We start from the raw sequence: 20,857 nt of genomic DNA, 5'->3' as shown, positions 1-20,857 counted from the left end.
ATTTATCAATTACTTACAATGTGTTCAGTATTATGCTAAGTGCTTTGCCTACAATCCCTACAAGTCCATATTCTGTCCTTTTAGAGAGGAGTAGAAGGCTTGCTGAGTGGTGGAGTGGACAGTAGAGTGAGGGACAGCTGTGGTTTAGAGTATTAACAGCAGGGAGAGGAGAGGCCACTTATTGAAAGAGGAAAGCCAGAGGCCTCAGAGAGAAAGCCCGTGCCCCTGGACCAGTGTAATTTCCAGGCAGAGGTATTGTATTATTAATTCTTCTTGCTGTTGTGACAAAATACTTGACAGAAAACAATTGTCAAAAGGAAGAGTTGCTTTTGGCTCAGTCTGAGGACGCAGTCCATCATGGTGGCAGGGACGTAAGGCAGCTGTTGTATCGTGTCTACAGTTGGGAGCAGAAAGGGATCAACACTGATACTCAGCTCACTTTCTTCTACTTATTCTGGGACCCCAGTGCAGAGGATGGTGCCACCCACAGCTAAGATGGGCCTTCCCTCTTGGCTTAACATCCCAGGAAACAACCTCAATGACATATTCAAAGGTGTGTCTGTCTCTAGGTGATTCCAAATTCTGTCAAGCTTTCTTAGCTGACCTCTGCTTTAAATACCACTGTAGAGACTGGGCAGATGGCTCAATGGGTAAGAGCACTTGCTTTGAAAGCAAGAGGACTTGAGTTCAAATCCCTAGCACCCACGTAGAAGCTGGGCATGGCTACATATGACGTAGCCCTAGTGTTGGAAAGCAGAGCCATGCAGAGCGCAGGAGCTCACTGGACAGCCAGGGTGGCCAAAGCAGTAAGCTTCAGGTTCAGTGAGAGACCCTGCCTCAAAAAACAGGGTGAGAATGCCAGAGGAAGACACCTGATATCCATCTCGGACCTCCACATGTATGGGCACAGATGTGTGTGTACACATACATGAATGTGCAATCATGCTCTCAATAAATAAATAGATACATAAATAAATACCACTATATGCCGGGCCGGTGGTGGCGCATGCCTTTAATCCCAGCACTCGGGAGGCAGAGGCAGGTGGATCTCTGTGAGTTTGAGGCCAGCCTGGGCTACCAAGTGAGTTCCAGGAAAGGCGCAAAGCTACACAGAGAAACCCTGCCTCGAAAAATCAAAAAAACAAAAACAAACAAACAAACAAAAAAAAACACACTATATAGTGGCAACCCCCTAACTGCCCTATCCAGCTATAGGTCTGTCTATCTTTCTGTCTTTCTCGCTCTCATACTCCCCCTTCCTCTCTTTCTATGGTTTAAGTGTGTATCTTTCTCTGTCTCTTTAATATATATTTGAATTTATGACTGTTTTCTGGTATACTAGCTACTAGCTAATATAAACAATAAATGATAAAAGACAGAATAAGGCAAAGATTAAATAAACAAAATTTTAGCTGGCTTTCCTCTTCAGGTATACTCTTTCCAACTTGGCAAGGTTCACTGTTGATTGTACTGGTGTGAATCCATTTCTAAAGCAGACTTTTCATTTGTTAATGCTTTGTGCGAACACTTGTCAGATCTGATTGATTCATGACTCTTTGTCTTGTGATATGGCTTGATCAAGAGCTAGTGATATTGGTAGAAGATGTGTCTACCCCGCATGTTCCTATCTTGTCTGAGTGCCATTTGTAAACCTTCAGTGCGGATGGCCTCGAAGGAGTCATCCATGGCTGCTTTCTGCGACTTTATGGTGGCCAATCACTCTGTTTGAAACTACATATTATAATCAATTAAGTCTATTTGACTAGGCACAGTTAAGCCATAATTCCTCAAAATGTATGGCAAGAAGTGAGTCTATCAGTCCTTCTACATACCCAGGGTTGTGGAATACCCACAATTCTCTTTTCTTAGAGACATGGAAGATCAACCCCACAACTGTCTGTCTCAAGGTTTTTGGACAGGTGGATTGACTGAGGGACCAGTCTTATACCATATACCTAACCGGTGGAGGCTTGTTCTTATTTAATAGGGAGAGATGAGTATATAGAGATCTGAGAATGTTTTCCTTACCCCTCTGAGTCATCCAGAAAGCCCTCAAAGTGCAGTATGTGCCTCAGAGAACACAGAGAGCTTAGCTAGTACCCCTGAGGATCAACACTCACTGTTTCCTCCTCCTTCCCAGACAGACCTGCCTTTCCTCCCCTCAGGAAATGGCCCTTCTCTTTACGCAGTGGCTCTACCCCAAAGCTGGAGTCTGCCTGGCATCTCCCCTGCTCTACCCCTCACCCCTCCTTGGTAAATCCTGTCAGCCCTGCCTGCAGGCAGGCTCCTGCGCCCAGTTAGTGACCCTCCCCATTGGCACGGCTGGCTGGCTTCCAAACCACCTCCTTTCCCCTGTCTGTCCTCACAGGCTCTGAGTGTTCTCCTCCCCTTCCTGCCCTCCATCTGTTCTCATGCAGCAGCCAAAAGATGGCTTAGAGACAGAAATTCTGTCACACCGCCTGGCAGTTCAGGACCTCTACACACTGTCAGCCTGCTTTCCTTATCACGGCCTTTAAGACCCCATACAACCTGCCTTGCTTGTTTTGTATTGTTTGGTTGTTTTTGTTTGTCTGTCTGTCTGTCTGTTTGTTTGTTTTTCAGTGTTGCACTATATAGCCCAGGCTGGCCTTGAACTCCCAGTGATCTCCCTGACTCAGCCTCCCAAGTGTTAGGATTATAGGTATGCTCTTTATTTTTGAGATAGGGTCCCACTGTGTAGTACAGGCTGGCCTCAAACCTGTAAATTCTCCTGGTCCAGCCTCTTAAAACACACCTCCACTCACCTTGCCCCTTTCCTCCTCTTCCTGTGACACTGGTCTTCTCTACTGGACAGTCTCATAGCAAGACTGTTTCCCTCCCAGAGCGGTCTTTCCTCGTCACCTTACTGAAACAGACACACACAGACACTGGGGCCCGGCACCCTGCTTACTTTGTACCACGCCACTGTCGGGCATGCTACTGTGCATTCCTCTGCCTATTGTTAATACTCTCCATGAGAACAAGGGCTGTATTAGGGTAAGGCTATATCTGTCAGCCTCTCTGCTGTATCTCCAGCTCCTAGAATAACACTAGACACACAGTTCTTGTTTGGTATCCTTGTTAAATGAAGACACGAGCGATTCTTCATGAGCACCGCCAAGGGACAGGGCTGGCAAGATGACTCAGGGTGAGGGTGCCCGTTGACTAAAGTTCGCTCCCTGGAACCCACAGGTGAGAACTAATTCCCACTAGTAGTCTTCTGGCATGTATCCCCCCCCCCTCCGCCCCCTAAAACACACACAAAATAAGTAAAATGTAAAAGGAGTTAAGAAGAAAGAAAGAACCCCTAAGGACAGGTGACAGTATGCAAAGACAGTATACCAAGCCTAGCTTTCTGGTGTGTGTGTGGGGGGGGGGGGGAATTTAGATTGAGGGCCAAAAAGTCACTTTGAAGGAAGCAAAATTTTGGCTTCACTTAACTAGGCGTGAAGAGAACATAACACACACTTGGGTCCCCAGCAAGGAAGGCACCCAGCTGGGCTCATTTCTGGGCCTCACCCATGACTATGTTTTCAGGCAGCAACTGACCGTACCTCAAAATCCTACAAAGACAATGAAGAAGCAATTCTTCAGTCCAAGGAGTTGCTGTGCCCTGTTATCCTGGGGTACTCTTTTAAAGGAGGCTCTAACCAGGATCCTGAGGCCACTGCACTGCCTTGGGACTCTTGGGACTTGCCTCTGAGCTGGGACAAAGCAGCCGCCCCAGGATACCTTGGGAATCCGCATGGGCTGCTTGTGGCCCTCCTTCAGAAGTCAAGACTCAATCCTTCAGACAACGGTGAGATGCTGGAGAGTGGCCTCTTTTATTAGGTTCACCCTCTTAGCTGCCGAGGGACCATAGTGTTTGCCCATAGCCTGAAATACTCAAAGGCCAGGGAGCTGAAAAGAGGGGCAAGCCTTTAGGCCTCTTTGTCACCATTAATCCTGGTCCCTGCTGGTTTCCACCCTTTTGCATCAGAAAGGCTTTCTGGTATTTTTCTTTCTTTTTTTAAGAGGAGGAGAAACAGCTGTGTGGGATTTGAGAATGGGATTTTAATGGTCACTGACAGCGCACAAAAGCTCTCCTGTGATGGCGAAGTGTTCTGGGGGCAATGGCCTCCTTTGTCTGAGGGCAGCCACACAAGCAGGCCACTCAAGGGGAAGAGAAGCAACCGGGACCTGGGATTGAGGTCCCATCCGGCACGCAGGCACAGCGCTGTTCCCAGGCAGCCAGACAGTCAGGGGTTCACTCTGTTTACCCCGTGGAAGAAGCAAATGTATGTGGCACGAATTCTTTCCCTAAGGTCTTTCTGTATGGAAACTGACTGACTAGATGAGGCTGTTTATGTGAAGCAGGCCACTCACTGTGGGGAGAAAGAAACAAGACCGTCTTGACCACAGGGCAACCCTTTGATCAGTTAAGAAATCTCAGCTGATAGGGGATGATGTGAGGCCTCTTCAAGTGGAACCTTGACAGGAATTGGAGTTGGGTAAATAGCTCCAAGGTGGACAGCCCTGTGTCCATCCTGGTACCCTGTTCCGTGAGACACAGGTCTAGGCCTGAACATGGGCATGTGTTTTCCTCCAGAGGAGCCAATGGTGACAGTCATGTTGATCTGTCTCTATGCGAGGATTGACTGTGCTGCTGGGGTCACAGTTATAACCTGGGCGTCTGCCAACAGCTCTTCCTCCAATGGAAATGGCTCAGGCCAGAGGCACTCTAGTCAGGCTAGCATTAATTGCTATCTGCTAGCCTCCATGACAGCTTGGCTGGATAAATCCATAAAAAAGTTATTTTCTTATTTACTGGCCCACCATAGACACTGGAATGGACAGGTGAGATACAGCATGACACCTGAATGTCTTGTCTGTAACTCAGCCTAGCTTTTCATGCGATGTGGGTGAGAAGCAGTGTGGTTGTAGAAACCATCATGCAATGAGGCCGTGTGTAGAGGGTAAGTCTGAAATAGGGACTCCGCCACAGATAGATGCGTCCTGTCTGTGCATTATAATGCTGAGTGCCAAGGAAGCATGGGAGGATCGCATTTAAGATTTCAGTGATAACAAGATCACAGACTCCTTGGGGGCTGGAGAGAGGGCTCAGTGGTTAAGAGCACTAGCTGCTCTTCCAGAGACCCAGGTTTGATTCATAGCACCCACATGGCAGTAACAACCATTTGTAACTCCAGTTTCAGGGGACCTGATACCCCCTTTTGGCTTCTATAAGCATGAGGCACACACATGGTGCACAAATATACATAAAGGCAAAACATCCATATACATAAAATAAAAATAAATCTTTTTGAAAAAAAATCACAAACTCATAAAAGTAGCCCACAAATATTTTAAGACAAAAAACGCAAACAATGCCAAAAGATGTTAGCATTTAAATATGAGTGTAGATTCTATTGGTTGAGTACTGTAGAAATGATAACTGGAATATCACATAGCCTCATTCTGATAAAAATAAAACCTTATTTTAAACAATATTTTTGAGAGAATAATGAAAAGTGGGTAATAAACGATTTTTGTTGTTTTTTGTTAGTTTGTTTTTGAGACTAGGTTTTACTACGTAGGCCTTGAACTTGCTGTGTAGACCAGGTTGGCCTTGAACTCACAGAGATGGGTCTGTCTCTGCCTCCCAAGAGTTGGGACATCAAGCACTGAACATTTTGATTACTGATGATAGATTTTTTTAACCCTAAGATTGCACACACAAACTGCACTTCTAGGATAGGATGGAGATAACACCCCCTCAGACAGCTGAGGTGTGGGGTGGTCAACTTTGTCCTGTGGTCCTTCTATTTCCTGGAAAGTTTAAGTTTTAAAAAGAACGTTTTTGTTCTAGTCAGACCTTCAGCTGCTTAACAAAGCCTGAGCTTCTTCTGTCTCCTCTTGTGCGAATTAACCTTTTCCTCTCCCAAGTCAGGGTTCAGGGTGCTAATCATTACACCAGAGAAATACCCTCTCTTAGAGCCAAGGCTCTAAACCTTACCAAAGATGTATTCCACACAGTAGCTGTGAGACTTTGGACCAAGTCATTCCTAGGCTCTGTTTCTGTTAATCCGAGCCAGTGATGTCATCTGCTCTCCAGGGTTATGCTAAGGAATACATTAGGCATATTACAGGTGTCTGGTGTGGTGTCGGGTACACAGTAGGTACTTAATGTCAGCTACATAGAAAGGCTATTTAGGGAGCTATACAGATGATGTTTAACTGTTGAAATAGGAAGCCAAATTGGGTATATTTACTTCACTTTCATGCAGTAGAAGAGGGCATAAATCCTGATTTAACTAGCACCATCAGAATCTTGAATTAACTCGCAATCAGAAGCACAGTCGTGAATTTTCTTATTGCTTATTCTTTCTGGAACATTTACAACGGTTTATGCTTTGGAATGCATTTTATTGTGCATCTGAAGTATGCTGTTTTATGAGACCCTCAAGATCTTACCCACACAGTGACTGAAGGAGGAGCTTTAGAAAACACAGCTTCTGATGGGATTCCTCCTTCCAGTGCCTCCCGCACCCACCCAAGAATAAAATCCCAAGGTCTGGAATTCAGGAACTCCTTTAACCTAACCCCAGCTCTCCTTCCTTTTCTTCCAATATGTCATGCAAGAACCTCCCGGAGGGTCTATTTCTACTGGGAGATCCTCTTCATCCTTCAAGGCCTGACTCATGTGACTTCCTCTAGGAAGCCTTGCAGGATCCTGCCAGGCAGCATTCAGAATACCTTCCTCAGGACTGGATCTGTATGGAGCTCAGTGGTAGAGTGTTGACTAGCATGTGTGAAGCTGTAGGCCCCTAATTCTTTCAGGGGAAATACACACACACACACACACACACGCACACACACACACACACACACACACACACACACACACACACACACAATGAGTAACTTTCACCTTTTTTTTTTTTTTTGGTTTTTTTCGAGACAGGGTTTCTCTGTGTAGCTTTGCGCCTTTCCTGGAACTCACTTGGTAGCTCAGGCTGGCCTCGAACTCACAGATATCCGCCTGGCTCTGCCTCCCGAGTGCTGGGATTAAAGGCGTGCGCCACCACTGCCCGGCTGGTTTTTTTTTTTTTTTTTTTTTTTGGTTAACTTTCACCTTTATACTCCTTTGATAGCCCTGTAAACTAGGACAACCCAGAAGTTAAACAAACAAGCAAGCAACAAAGCAAAGCGAAGCAAAACAAACAAACAAACAAAACAACATTTCCTCATTAAGTGCTTCTGCTACAAAATAAGTAAGGTTCCTATGGTCCCGGCTATCTGGTCTAGGGAGATACAGACCCTTTAGACAGGGCTCAGGAGTGGGGATTCCAGAGACAATGCCCACTCTATCTTTAAGGGATTTACATGAGGAGTGTGGTCCATCTTCATCTTGACACTTTCATCTCCAGCGCTCACATTGTGCTTCCTCAGCCTCTGTCTCACACTGACCAGATTGTTCCCCCTTTGGCTAGTCAGTTGCAGGGCTGGGACGTATTACGATGGATCACAGGAACGCTGCATTTTATGTCCAAATGGAACCTTCCAAAATGAGGAAGGACAAGTCACTTGTGAGCCATGCCCAAGACCAGAAAATCTTGGGGCCTTGAAAGTCTCAGAAGCCTGGAATGCATCTGAATGTGGAGGTAAGGATTCTGCTGTCCCTTCTTACTCCTCCAATCCCTAGAGTCATTGTTCAGATTAAGGCTGGTAGCCCCCCAAAGACTCTGGACAATGGACACTAGACCTTGGTCTTTCCACAAGCAGAGAGCATGTTGGGTTCATTATTAGTTCTCTAGTGCTTGGGTTGGCACCTGACACACCAGGCTGATGCCCACACGAGCAAATGAATGAAGATGGGGACCCAGCTCAGTTGGTAGAGTTGGAGTTCCAGTACTGCATTAACTGGGCATAGCAGTGGACATTTGTAATCCTAGTACTTGGGAGGTGGAGGCAGGAAGATCAGGAGTTCAAGGTTATCTTTGACTACAGAGTGAGTTTGAGGCCAGCCTGGGCTACATGAGACCCTGTCTCAAAGATAAAAACAAAAAGATGGGGATGATGTTGGCAGAACAATATAAATGTTACACTTACATGCTTTCTTCACTCTGTAAACATGCACACTGGAGACCTCAGCCATCTCTTGGTCCAAAGGGCTCTGGTTAAATGAAATGGGTCACAAAACAAAACCAAAACACATGAATCTAGAAAAGGGACAGGTAGTGATGAGGGGGCATTAATAGGGGTGAGACAGAGAGAAACATGGATCAGAAGAGAGTAATTAGAATACATTGGATACATGCTGATACAAAATTAATAAAAAATAATTGAAAAATCCCAAGAGAGATGAAATAAATAAATATAAATAAAAATAAATCAAATCCAAAAATAAACCAAAAATCCCACAAATAAACAGAAAATAGAATGTGGGTAGGGTCGTGAGAGACATAGACTCTATAGAGCATCTTGCTAATGACACACTGCTTCCTAAAGAACAGAGCTTCTGTGTCTTTCATTAATGGCTGCCTCCTTTCCTAATCTTGAGAGGAAGAAAGGAGCCATGCTTAAAATCAGTGTCACTGGGTCCCTCTGCCCGTGTGGAGTGAATTAGTTGGGTTTAGTAGACTGGGTGAAGTAGGCCAGGACATACCTCAGTGAAGAAGCTGCAGCTGAATAAATGGTGAAATGGGAGACTCTTGATCAGTTCATGCAGTTTCTAAGTGAGTTTGGGCTTCTGTGTCTAATCACCAGATTGACTCCACAGCAGAGACTGTTTCATGCCCCTTACTCGGTTCCCACCCCAAGGCTACCCCATTAAAGGGGTCCCCAGGTAGTGTGCAGGCCAGGCTCTGCACACATTAGGTCTTTCTCATACTAGAAGCAGATAGCATGGCCTCTTGGTGTCCATCTTTGTACTGGGCTCTGTAGGTCTATGTGCAAACCTCAGGCACATCTTTGCCCACCTCCAAAAGGTCCCGGCAAGACTGGCTGGGTGCTTCTCACTGATGTGTGAGCTGAAGTCAGCATGGGATATAAGGCCTCACGAAGGCCGTCACTTCTGCAGAGAGGTGGGGAATGGCCTTCCTGGGGAGCCTCACTCACCCAGGGCCATGACTTCCTGCAGGCCTGTGTCAACCGGGTGAATATTCAGCAGATGGATTTGCCCCTTGCCAACTCTGTGCCTTGGGCACCTTTCAGCCTGATGAGGGCCGTACATCATGCCTCCCATGTGGAGGAGGCCTTCCCACTAAACATCTAGGAGCCACTTCCTTCCAGGATTGTGAAACCAGAGGTGAGTACTTGCTTGGCCCTTTCTGGAACTCCACTTCTCTCCTTGAGTTCCGCAGGATCCAGTGAAGATGTGACCCAGTCCGGGCTGCCCGTATGGCAGGGCTTTAGATGTCTCCAGCCACTTAGGCAGCTCACTTAGGTCTGATGATTGGGCAGCAACGAGCAGGTTTGACAAACAGATCTCCTGAGCTCCACCCCTCTAGACCCCCTTTATCTTAGCATCGGGGCCTAGCTGCTCCCACAGCACCTCCATTCAGTCCTGCCAGCCCCCTCCAGATCCCCACTTCCCTGCTTCTCCCAAGGGAAGTCTAAGTCAGCCTTGGCCAGCATCCTCCCTCAGTGTTCCCACCCCGAAGATTTAAGAGGTGACTACTGCTGCTGGCCACGTGCATTTGAGTGCATTTGGAGGTTATGAATCCCTCTTACTCTGGCTATTGAGGGAATCAAGTGTTAATTAATCCCAGCTTGCCCGGAAAGCAGTATTTCATTTAGGCATAATTTATTTCATAAACCTTGAAGCATTTGATTAAAAACTCTTTTTCTTCACAGTTCAATGTTCGCCTGGGCACGTCTACAACACCACCACACACCGATGTATCCGTTGCCCACTGGGGACATACCAGCCTGCATTTGGAAAAAATAACTGTCTTTCCTGCCCGGGCAATACTACCACTGACTTTGATGGCTCTACCAACATAACGCAGTGTAAAAGTAGGCTTTTCTCGAAGGTGTTTCACAGGCTGGACTAGAGGGCAAGACTAGACTTGGGTAGGGGGTGTGGGGAGCAGCCGGGGTTCCAGGTTCATTCAGGATCATGTGCGTGATGTTAGGCCCACTCACAGCTAAGTGGACCAGTGCCATGGGAGAGAGACGCCACAGTGTCTTGGCTGTTAAAACGGGAGTTCTAGCTATGAGCCAGAAGTACTCACCTTTTTTATAAGTGTGGGGTGGAGGATCGAACCAAGTGCTTAAAACACTGCACCCTGTCCCCCTGAGCCCCACTTCAGCTCCTTCTCTACACTTACAACTGTCCTTGTCCCTGGAGGATAATTTAAGTCAGCCTAGCTCAGCATGCATTGTCTGAGGGCCGGCCCTATTCCCAGCATCCTGCTAGGTCAGCCTGGCCAAGCTGCCGGGAGCCAGGCTGTAGGGCTGCAGAAGGAGCAAGCGATTGGTCTGGAGGAAAGGTCTTTGGAGAGCATGGAAGGAGGATGGGGCACATAGGAGAGCTTCACGTTCCAGACAGCCCTCAGGGAAGCCAAGGCTTAGGCAAGTGAAAAGCCTTCTGGAGCCAGGCGGTGGTGGCGCACACCTTTAAGCCCAGCACTTGGGAGGCAGAGACAGGCGGATCTCTGTGAGTTCGAGGCCAGCCTGGGCTACCAAGTGAGCTCCAGGAAAGGCACAAAGCTACACAGAGAAACCCTGTCTCGAAAAACCAAAAAAAAAAAAAAAAAAAAGCCTTCTGGGAGCAGACTTCTGAATCTGAGTATAGAAGAGCTGGCAGGTCAGTAAAAGGAGGCCTTAGATGCCCTGCTAAGGAGTGTGATTTGTAGTTTCACCGATGGGGAACTGAACCGTTTAAGGGCTTGCTAATGTGGGTTTTTCCTGCATTACCTGCTATATGAAATTCTATAGTAAAGGTCCAAAGTAGAGCTCATCTAACAGTGACTGCCATCCAGCCTAGTGAGGAAGCCTCCCCAAACTGGAGAAGCTTGGGGTTGAGAGGAGCATTGACCAGGGGAGTTTTATGGTTAAAAGGTTATCTAGCTTTCTCTCCTAGGTGGTTTTTTGTTTGTTTGTTTGTTTGTTGTGTTTTGTTTTCATTTCGGAAGAGGAGATTGAACCGAGGGCCTTGTGCATGTGAGGTAAGAATTTTACCACTGAGCTACAGCCCTGGCCCCAAATGTCCTCTCTGTCTCAATGTAGCTGTAGCCATAGACAGTGGTATTGAATACATGCTTCAACAGCGCTCTCACTACCGTCCATGAGAGCCTCATCTGTTGGTAGACTAGACTTTGGGAAGACTCATAGTGTTAGGGAAGTCTTCCTCATACTAAGATGACTCGATTCCTAGTCTCCCCACTCCCTGGGCCTTGGCTGTCCATCAGGAGCCCCAAGTCAGTTTCTCGGGCAACCCTGGATTCCATGACTCTCCCTTCTCTTTTTTCTCTCAGAAGAAAAGCCTAGTTATTATTTTTTACTACTGCTAACAACAAGTTATAGTTAGAGAAGAAAATCACCGCCCCCCCAAGTCTCTTGTACAGGTTTACCTAACAGAATTAAACAGTGAGTCCCCTGAGGAACTCCTGACTATGTCTGTACTGAGCCCCAGATCTCTGGGCGACGTGTGGGGGATTCAGTGTCTGACAGCAGAGCTGAGGTAGTGAGCATGTACCCATGTCTCTTTTCCTCTGATGCCATGGGTAAACATACTGCATGTCCAAGTGCATCCAATAGTTAGCTGAAACTTCCTTCTCCACTGAAAAATAAAATGTGGCTTTAAACAGAAGGAAGAGTGAAAAAAAGTTTGTTTTATCTTCATCAAAGGTCTTGGTTAAATATTCTCTACTGAGCTGTGAGCTGTGTTCTGAGTTCAGTGTTATGTCCCCTTGATAAATAGAATTGTAAACAAAACAGCAAAGATTAAAAGTGTCAACCTTGGTGTCTTCAGGCTAGCAAGGTGGGCTGCTTTGGGGAATCTGTGCTGCTTGGCTCCCACAGAGACCTGCACTACGGGATGCACATTCTCTAGGGGGCAGGATGCACATTCTCTAGGGGGCAGGATGCACATTCTCTAGGTGGCGTCACTTCCTTTCAACAGGGGGTCTACGGATCTCAGCTACCCTTGGGGTGTCTATAATAGCAATGCCAGTGTTTTGCCCTTCTAACTCATGGCACTTCCTTTCCAGACAGGAAGTGTGGAGGAGAGCTGGGGGACTTCACAGGATATATCGAATCCCCAAACTACCCTGGGAACTATCCCGCCAACTCGGAGTGCACCTGGACCATCAACCCACCCCCTAAACGTCGTATCCTGATTGTGGTCCCCGAGATCTTCCTGCCCATAGAAGATGACTGTGGTGACTACCTGGTGATGCGGAAAACCTGTGCGTCTCTCCCTGGGCTTCCCTCCCCTCCCAAGGCAGCCTAGGAAACCTGATTGCCTCCCCCTACCACCCCCAGATTTAAATGTGAGGAGCAGGTCTAGTAGATTCTTTCCTTCATAGTAGAACAGAGATGGGACATGAGTTTATAGCCAAGTGGGACTGACTTGACATTGTTCACTCTAGGTAGCAACATATAGTTTAGGGACTGGCCAAGGCCAAAGGCATGGTCCAGCCAGAAAGGAAGGTCCCTCCTGTTATCCTGACTCAGTCTCTGGTGTCTGTAAAGGGATGCTACCATCAATGCAGCTTGATGACAGAGTTGAGAGCAGGCTCAATCCCAGATTCACCTCCTACTCGGTCTGTGATCTTGGGTGGACATTGGGAGCTTCTCATTGTAGTCTTCTCAGAGAGGGGGTGTTGGAGAAACGGCATCCACTGCCTTGTAGGGTTGTTAGGACTAAAAGAGTTCAAGTTGCAGAGTGCTTGGAAAAGCCATGTGCTTTCTTCTCCTTCCTTCCTTCCTTCTTTGAAATTTACTGGTATATACTACTTTTATAAAATAATGGGTTTTATTATGACATTTTCACACATGTATATGATATATTTCGATCATATTCTCCCTCCATTACCCTCTTGTGTCTCCCTCCAACTAATTCCCTTCCTCTTCCCAATTAGTCTTTCTTCTGTGTTTGTCTTTGGAGAGGAAGTTGTTTGTTGTTATTTTTTTTTGTTGTTGTTGTTGTTTGTTGTTTTTTTTTTTTTTTTGTGACAGGGTTTCTCTGTGTAGCTTTGGAGCCTGTTCTGAAATTCACTTTGTAGACTAGGCTGGCCTCGAACTCACAGAGATCTGTCTGCCTCTGCCTCCAGAGTGCTGGGATTAAAGGCGTGCGTCACCACCACCCGGCCACAAGATGTTATTTACAGGAACATGGGCACCTTTCCAATGACTACGCCCTAAAACAAATTTCTCTTTCCCATGCCACCAATAACTGTACAGATCATGGAGCAGGGGCACTGGGGGGGGGTGGTACAATCATAAGCTCGTCCCCACTCCAAAACGGAATATTGATAAGCTCAGTCTTATACAGATGCTGTGAGTTCAAGAGTGCAATGACCATTATTAGTGGTTAAAATGCCTGAAGTCAGATGAGGGTTTGAATCCTGTCCTCACCACATACTGGCTGTGGCCCTGGGCCACAAGTCCTTATTGTAACAGAGGTAGTAATCGGTCAGCGTCTATGGTTTTCAGAGGAATCAATGAGATCAAGCCCTTAAAATGCCTAGTGTACCCTCAGAAAGCTACAATAAGTAGGGCTGACTCTTGCTGGGTATCAGCAACTGGGTCTGGACTCTGGGGCCATCTCTCCACTCCTACCATGGATGGGATAGCCTGGACTGTGGCCGTTTGTCTGCTGAGGGCAGGTGGGGCTTAGCCTTTCCTTGGGGTAAAGTATAATCCCCAGTGGAAACTTCTCTATTTCCAGGGCTTTCTACTGTTAGGATGAGCCTGAGTGTGTGTGTGTGTGTGTGTGTGTGTGTGTGTGTGTGTGTGTGTGTGTGTATGTGTGTGTGTGTGTGTGTGTGTGTGTGAGAGAGAGAGAGAGAGAGAGAGAGAGAGAGAGAGAATGCATGTATGCATGTGTAGGTACTTGTGGAGGCTCGAGGATAACCTCAGCTGTCATTCCTCAGATGCCATCCATTTTGGTTTTTGAGACAGGTTCTCTGATTAGCCTGGTACTTATCAAGTAGTCTAGAGTGGCTGGGCAGCAAACTTCAGGGGTCTACATGTCTCAGCTATCTCATGACTACTTTATCTGGCTTCAAAACAAACAAACAAACAAACAAACAAACAAACAAACAAAACAAAAACAAAGCCGGATTCTGGATATCAAACTCAGGTCCTCGTGTTTGCAAGGCAAGCGCTTTACCAAGGGAGCCGTCATCTCCCCGACCAAGAGTTCTTGAGCTGAACTTACTGTGTGGGCTAAGTGTTTTCAAAGGCAAGCATTTCCTGACTGCTGGCTCCATGACACCTCTTGAACCCCACCCCCTCCAACTTCCCTCGGCAGCTTCATCCAACTCTGTGACCACATATGAAACCTGCCAGACCTACGAACGCCCCATCGCCTTCACCTCCAGGTCAAAGAAGCTCTGGATTCAGTTCAAGTCCAACGAAGGGAACAGTGCCCGAGGATTCCAGATCCCCTATGTGACATACGATGGTAAGCAAGTGCAGCCCATGGCAGGCATGGTGTGGCTCTGCTTTGAACTGAAGGAACTGGCTTCTGGGCTAGCCGGCAGATGCTGACAAGCACACCCACTCAACCAACCAGCCAGCCAGGGTGAGGCAAAAGGACATGGCTGACTCACCGGGGCCACATTTTAAACAGACATTTGGGGACACTCACTGTAGGAATGAAAAAGAATGGTCTAGAAAATACAGGAAAAGTGAATGGAGTCAGGTGTGAGAACATGGTCTCTTTCAGGACTTTATGTTGGTGATTTACCATCTCTAAGAGTTATTTTCTTCAGTTCCATTGGCGATCAAACCCTGGGCTTCTAAGATATACCTCTAGTCAAACCGGATTCTCTCTCTCTCTCTCTCTCTCTCTCTCTCTCTCTCTCTCTCTCTCTCTCTCTCTCTCTCTCTCTCTCTGAGACAGGGTTTCTCAGTGTAGCACTGGCTGTCCTAGAACTCACTCTGTAGACCAGGCTGGCCTTGAACTCACAGAGATCCGTCTGCCTCTGCCTCCTGAGTGCTGGATCAAAGGCATGCACCACCACTCCTGCAAGCCATTATTTTTTTTTTAATGAGTGATGAAGAAAATCCTTCGAATGAACATTAAGAGTTTAACATGGAAAGTTCCTGCAAGACAGTAATTGCTCAAAAGTATATTAATGTTTTTAAGGTTGTGACATTTATTAGACAGCTCCTGAGAAAGGGAAGAGGTTTAACTCCAGGTCTTGGGTCTGCTTTTGACTCTGTGATCTTGGGCAAGTCAGGTGATGTTTCAGGATCCTCTGATCCCTGGAGACCTACTTAGACTGTGACTTGGTCAACAAATATTTCTAGTGCCCAAAACACAAAGGTGTGCATCTCGTCATAGGTGCTTTCACAGGGCGCATAGGAACAGAGCTCTGTGGATGCACAGGGAAAAGGCAGCAACTATTCTGGATAGGCTTGGAGAGAAGAATCACTTTTAAGAGGTTCGGGGCTTGAAAGAATATGTAAATTGGGCTGGGACATAGAGAGGAAGAAGCCAAAGATAGAGCACTTGGCAAAACCAGGGTCTGATTTGGCCAGTGGGTAGGGCACACAGGAAGATCCATGAGGGTGGGGCTAGGCAGTGAGTGGCCTTGAATGACAAGCTCGGGAGAGTAGGCTTAATTTTATAGGGAGCGATTAAAGAATTTTAGGCAAAGAGACAACATCCTTGGCTTTCCTAAACTCACTTTCCATAGTTTATTTCTAACAAGTGACTAGACTAGACTTATCCTACCCTGCAGTTGCCTCAAAAATGTGCAATGGCCAGGACCAGGCTCTTGGGATCTTACTCCTGGGACTCTGCTGAAGGAGACACTGAGTCTAGTGCCTGCCTGGAAGCAGATGTCCAACAAGCTCTCCTGTCTGAAGTCAGGGAGGAAAGCAAGCAGACTCTAACTAAGGCTTGGGCAAATGTTATCAAGGTGTTGAGACATTTTCACATGTCACAGTTTATTCTGCCTTTGTGACATATTAAATGTCCCCCTTTAAAAAATAATTAACTATTTTATTTTATATACATTGGTGTTTTGCCTGCATGTATGACTGTGTGAGGGTGTCGGATCCTCTGGAAGTGGAATTATAGACAGCTATGAGCTAGGATTTAAACCTGGATCCTTTGGAAGAGCAGCAATTACTCTTAACCTATGAACAATCTCTTCAGCCCTCTAAATGTCCCTTTTTAGAAAATTTATTTTTATGTGCATTGGGGTAAGGATGTCAGATGCCATGGAACTGGAGTTACAGACACTTTTGAGTTGCCATGTGGGTGCTGGGAATTCAACCCAAGTCCTCTGGAAGAGCAGCCAATGCTGTTAACCACTGAGCCATCTCTCCAGTCCCCCAAACACCCCCTTTTTTTAATTGAACAAATATGAAAACAAGGGCTGGTGATGTAGCCAGCTGGTAGATTGTTTGCATGACATGTATGAAGCCCTCACTCAGTTGCCCAGCACTGTATAAGCCAGGTATGGTGGCACTTGAGATCCTAGCAGAAGATGGCGGGGATGGGTGGGGTGCCAGTGACAACTACAGATGACATTCTGGAGAAGGGGAACCAAGAGTCATGGTGACAGGCACTGGGCATTCCTGAGCACCAGGTATGCACCACAGTGCCTCTTATGGGGCACATTCCTCATGGCCACCTCATGAATTGGACCCAGTCACTTTTGATGTTATAGATGAGGCCACTCAGGCTTGGAGAGTTAAATAATTGACCTGAGATTATGACATGGCAAAGTTGCAGAACTAGGATGACCCAGGTCTAGGGACTTCAGAACCTGAGTTCTTACCTATGAGCTTCTCTGTGTTTTGAAAGGCAGAAGGAAGACAGGAAACACAGGAGCTCTTAGAAACAGTGTGTGTGTGTGTGTGTGTGTGTGTGTGTGTGTGTGTGTGTGTGTGTGTGTGTGTGTGTGTTAAAGACAACATTTTGGAAGCATTTGGCATAATGGCAAAGCACAGTCTAGTTTTCTGTTACACCATAGTGAACAATAACCTGCATTCCTAACAGTAGATTCCTTTTATGGAAAGAAGCCAGTCCTTTGAGGTCCAGACACTGAACAAGGGTGCAAAACTAAAACTAAAATAAGCAGGGCATGGTGGCACATGCCTGTAGTCCAGCACTTGATGGGTAGAGGCAGGAGGGTCAGCTTTGGTTACATAGCAATTTTAAGGCCAGCCTGGACTACATTAGACACCCCCCCTTTTTTTTTAAGAGAAACAAATAAAACTTATTCCCTTGATTTTGTTTATTGATTTGGGCTTTGTTGTTGATGTGTTTGTTTTGAAACATGGTCCTATAGCTCACAAAGTCACCTTGTAGGCCAAGCTGGCCTTGAACTTGTGTACTTACATCATATATTCATTAGAATAAGAGTGAGGATAAAGGTGCTGCATCAGTGGTAGCAATGATACTGCATGTATCAAATATAATTGTGCAGTGATGGTGTTCCATTCCCATCTCTGGACTGCAGAAACTTCTTGGGAGTGCTTCCAGTATCCCTCCACGGATGCTCTTACAATTCATGTGGCTTCTTAGCACATGGTATGCATACAAAAAGGCAATTTTTGATGTGTCTTGGCTTTGGAGAAGACTATGCTCTGCATATGCTTATTTGAGTTATGATTATGGGAAGCAGGCTAGACTTCAAAGTGGGATGAGATTGCATTTGGAGAAGGAATACCATGTGCACTGCACTTAATGTGTAGGCCAGGACCAAAGAAGTGATTAATGAGGAAGCAAAAAGGCCGTTCATCTTTCTCAGATAGTCAAGTTCTCCATCCCCAACCCTATTCCACCTAAAAAGAAATCTTTCTTGGTGCTTAGAAGCTTGGTCACCGTATACATTGCAAGGACAGGAAGATAGTGAAGGTGGGCAGGTGTAGAGAGGGAAAGAAAAGCCCGGATGAGCTCAGAGCTGGGGGGCGGGCATGGGTAGGAGCAGTCCCAAGACCCTCCTACAGGAAAAGGCCATGGACAGAGGAGAGCTGAGACTCCCCAGGAAGCAGCCAGTGAAACAGCAGGAAAACCAAAGTGCGGAGTTTTCTAGATGATGAAAGAGGAACTGGATGAAGGAAGAGGGTGACCAGCCAGGTCAATGCTACTAATCATGAAGGGAAGTGAGGACCAGCATTTGACTTTGGGACACACAGCATGAAGCTCATTGCTGAGCTCAGTAGGCAGTTTTGGAGGGGTGCTTGGGACAAAACTGAGCACAGTGGGTTTAGGAGAAGAAAAGTCCAATTGTAAACTGAGAGCCGACCCTGCTCTGGGCACAACAGGGAAGAGTGATGTGAGATGGAAACTGGCTGAAAAGATGAAGTTAAATGAAGCATCCTTAAGATCAGTTTTCATGCTGATGGGAGTTAGTAGAAAGATTTCTGTGGAGGGGAAAGTGTAGACTTGCTGGCTGAAGTGTCCTTGACTTGGGGAGGGAAGGTGCAGCTGGTGGGGGAGGCAGACGATGGGTCTTGCCTGGAGGCACAGAAGGCTCCTCTGAGGGGAGGGGAGGGGAGGGAGGCAGGGCAGATGCCAGCTGAGAATGGAAAGTTCTCTGAGAGCAGCCACTGAGGGGACTTCTCAGGGCTTACATAAGACAAAAGTGTGGGTTTGGAAATAATTAAACAGTGAGAAGCAAAACGTGTCCTTTGTTTCCACAGAAGACTACCAGGAACTCATAGAAGACATAGTTCGAGATGGCAGGCTCTATGCGTCTGAGAACCACCAGGAAATACTGAAGGTGAGTACCGGCCTCAGCAGACAGGAAGGTAGCCATGAACTCGCCACATACAGCTCTACCTTCCAGACACTGAGCCTATGGGGACCAAGGTCCTCTCCATCCTTCCTGTCTTTAGTGTTTTGTTTTGTTTTTCATTTTTCAAGACAGGGTTTCTCTGTGTAACAGCCCTAGCTGTCCTGGAACTAGCTCTGTAGACCAGGCTGGCCTTGAACTCACAGAGATTCTCCTTACCTCTGCCTCCTGAATACTGGGATTAAAGGCATGCACCACCACTGCCTGGCTTCTTTACTTTTTTTAAAATATATATAACCATTAGTGTTTATATATATATCATATATTTGAGAATTTCATATATATATATATACAATGTATTTTGATCTTATCTATACTTTCCCCCTAACTCTTGCCAGACCCTGCTCAAGGTATTCCCTTCCCAATTTCATGTTTTCTCTCTCTTTTTTTAAAATAACCCACTGAGTCCTATTAGTCCAATTGTAGCACTTACAATTAGTGTATGCACACGGTTGCAGGTCCAGCCACTTGAGTATGGGCAAGCTGTGAAGGAGCACACCTCTAGAGAGAACTGTCTCTCTCCTCCAGCAGCCATCAACTGCCAATAGCTCCTCAGTTAAGGGCGGGCTTTGTGAGCTCTTCACCCACCCACTCTGGGGTTTTGGCTTCCTCTCGTACTGGTCTTCTGCCGGCAAACACAGCTGTAGGAGTTCAGGCATGCAGTGGTTCTACTTACACTGGGCATTTGTGGGGGGGCAGGTGTGGGGGGTGCTTGCTTACAAATCCAAGTCACGGGCATATAGTGTTTTTATGTTCAACTTGAATAGTGAAAGACCTTTGCCTCCTAGTTTATAAACTCAAAGCCCACCACATTTCAGATACTTGTGAGTAATTAATAGCAAAGACTTGCTTATCACTACCCCTAAACTGTTTTCCAAATTTCTATGTTGTAGCTCATATGGTTGAGAAAAAACAGTTTTCATATGTTAAGTTTTCTTGCATAAAGTGATGCATCCTTATTATTAACAATTAAGAAAAATTAAAACTGGAAAGAAGATAAAAATCAGGGGAAACAATTTCACAAAGTGTTTTCTAGCTAGTGAACCTCCCGTTGATAGTGAGTCATTATGATTCCATTGGCAAAGTGCCAGAAGGTTTGAGTGTTTTGGCCTGGTAACAAAAATTCTGTTCTCTTCAGGATAAGAAACTGATCAAGGCTCTGTTTGATGTCCTGGCACACCCCCAGAACTATTTCAAGTACACAGCCCAGGAGTCCCGAGAGATGTTTCCAAGATCTTTCATACGATTGCTGCGCTCCAAAGTGGCAAGGTTTCTGAGGCCTTACAAATGACTCTTCCCACGTGCCACTCAGAACAGTGTCTTCCTGTGGCCTCAGTGGGCTGAAGCTGTCTACCCTCCACATGCCAGCAAGCCATCGGATTATCATCATGCCCAGTATCAGTGACTCCTTACAGTTCAGTTTTTATAGATAATACAGACATCTTGGTAAACTGAACTTGGGTTTTCTTTCCCAGCTTCAAATGGCTTTGAGCAGCACCAGCTTCTCACTGTGTGGGCATGTGTCCTGGGTGTGTCCAGGGCTGGCTGAACTGGCCTCCTTTTGGGTTCTCACTCCTCTGATGGTCTGTAGCGGAAAGGAGGCCACAGAAGGACCACTCTGGCTGCAGTTCCATGTCCTCCAGGCCAGTCCTCTCCCAGGGAGCATCTGTACTCATGCAGAGGCCGAACAGACACGCAGGAGGCAAAGGCAAGCACTCCAGGAGCCACCCAGGTCCTCTGAGTCGTGGGAGGATCCTGATCCTCTCAGCCTCTGTGATGCCAGTTTAATCCCAAATGTGTTGAATTCTAAGAAGTGATGATTTTTAAAAAAAGACTAGAAAGAATTAGAAATCAAAAGGCGAGTGTAG

General features: G+C 46.4%; 1 protein-coding gene across 3 annotated transcripts in view; it reads left to right on the top strand.

The window, feature by feature from the left end:
• The window catches only part of Scube2 (signal peptide, CUB domain and EGF like domain containing 2), a 62,586-nt gene extending 42,141 nt beyond the window's left edge, over nt 1-20,445 (top strand). For all 3 annotated transcript variants that reach the window (XM_076563448.1, XM_076563447.1, XM_015997278.3), the window contains 7 exons: nt 7,491-7,661; nt 9,140-9,307; nt 9,856-10,017; nt 12,216-12,413; nt 14,483-14,635; nt 18,838-18,917; nt 20,128-20,445. In XM_076563448.1, coding sequence (XP_076419563.1) covers nt 7,491-7,661; nt 9,140-9,307; nt 9,856-10,017; nt 12,216-12,413; nt 14,483-14,635; nt 18,838-18,917; nt 20,128-20,280 — 1,085 coding nt within the window. In that variant the 3' untranslated portion in view covers nt 20,281-20,445. The remainder of the gene's footprint in view (nt 1-7,490; nt 7,662-9,139; nt 9,308-9,855; nt 10,018-12,215; nt 12,414-14,482; nt 14,636-18,837; nt 18,918-20,127) is intronic.
• Nucleotides 20,446-20,857: the final 412 nt, after the last annotated feature.

Source organism: Peromyscus maniculatus, chromosome 1, assembly GCF_049852395.1.
Source record: "Peromyscus maniculatus bairdii isolate BWxNUB_F1_BW_parent chromosome 1, HU_Pman_BW_mat_3.1, whole genome shotgun sequence".
NCBI lineage: Eukaryota > Metazoa > Chordata > Mammalia > Rodentia > Cricetidae > Peromyscus > Peromyscus maniculatus.
Note: the sequence above shows the minus strand (reverse complement) of the source record. Positions and strands in the feature narration are given on the sequence as shown.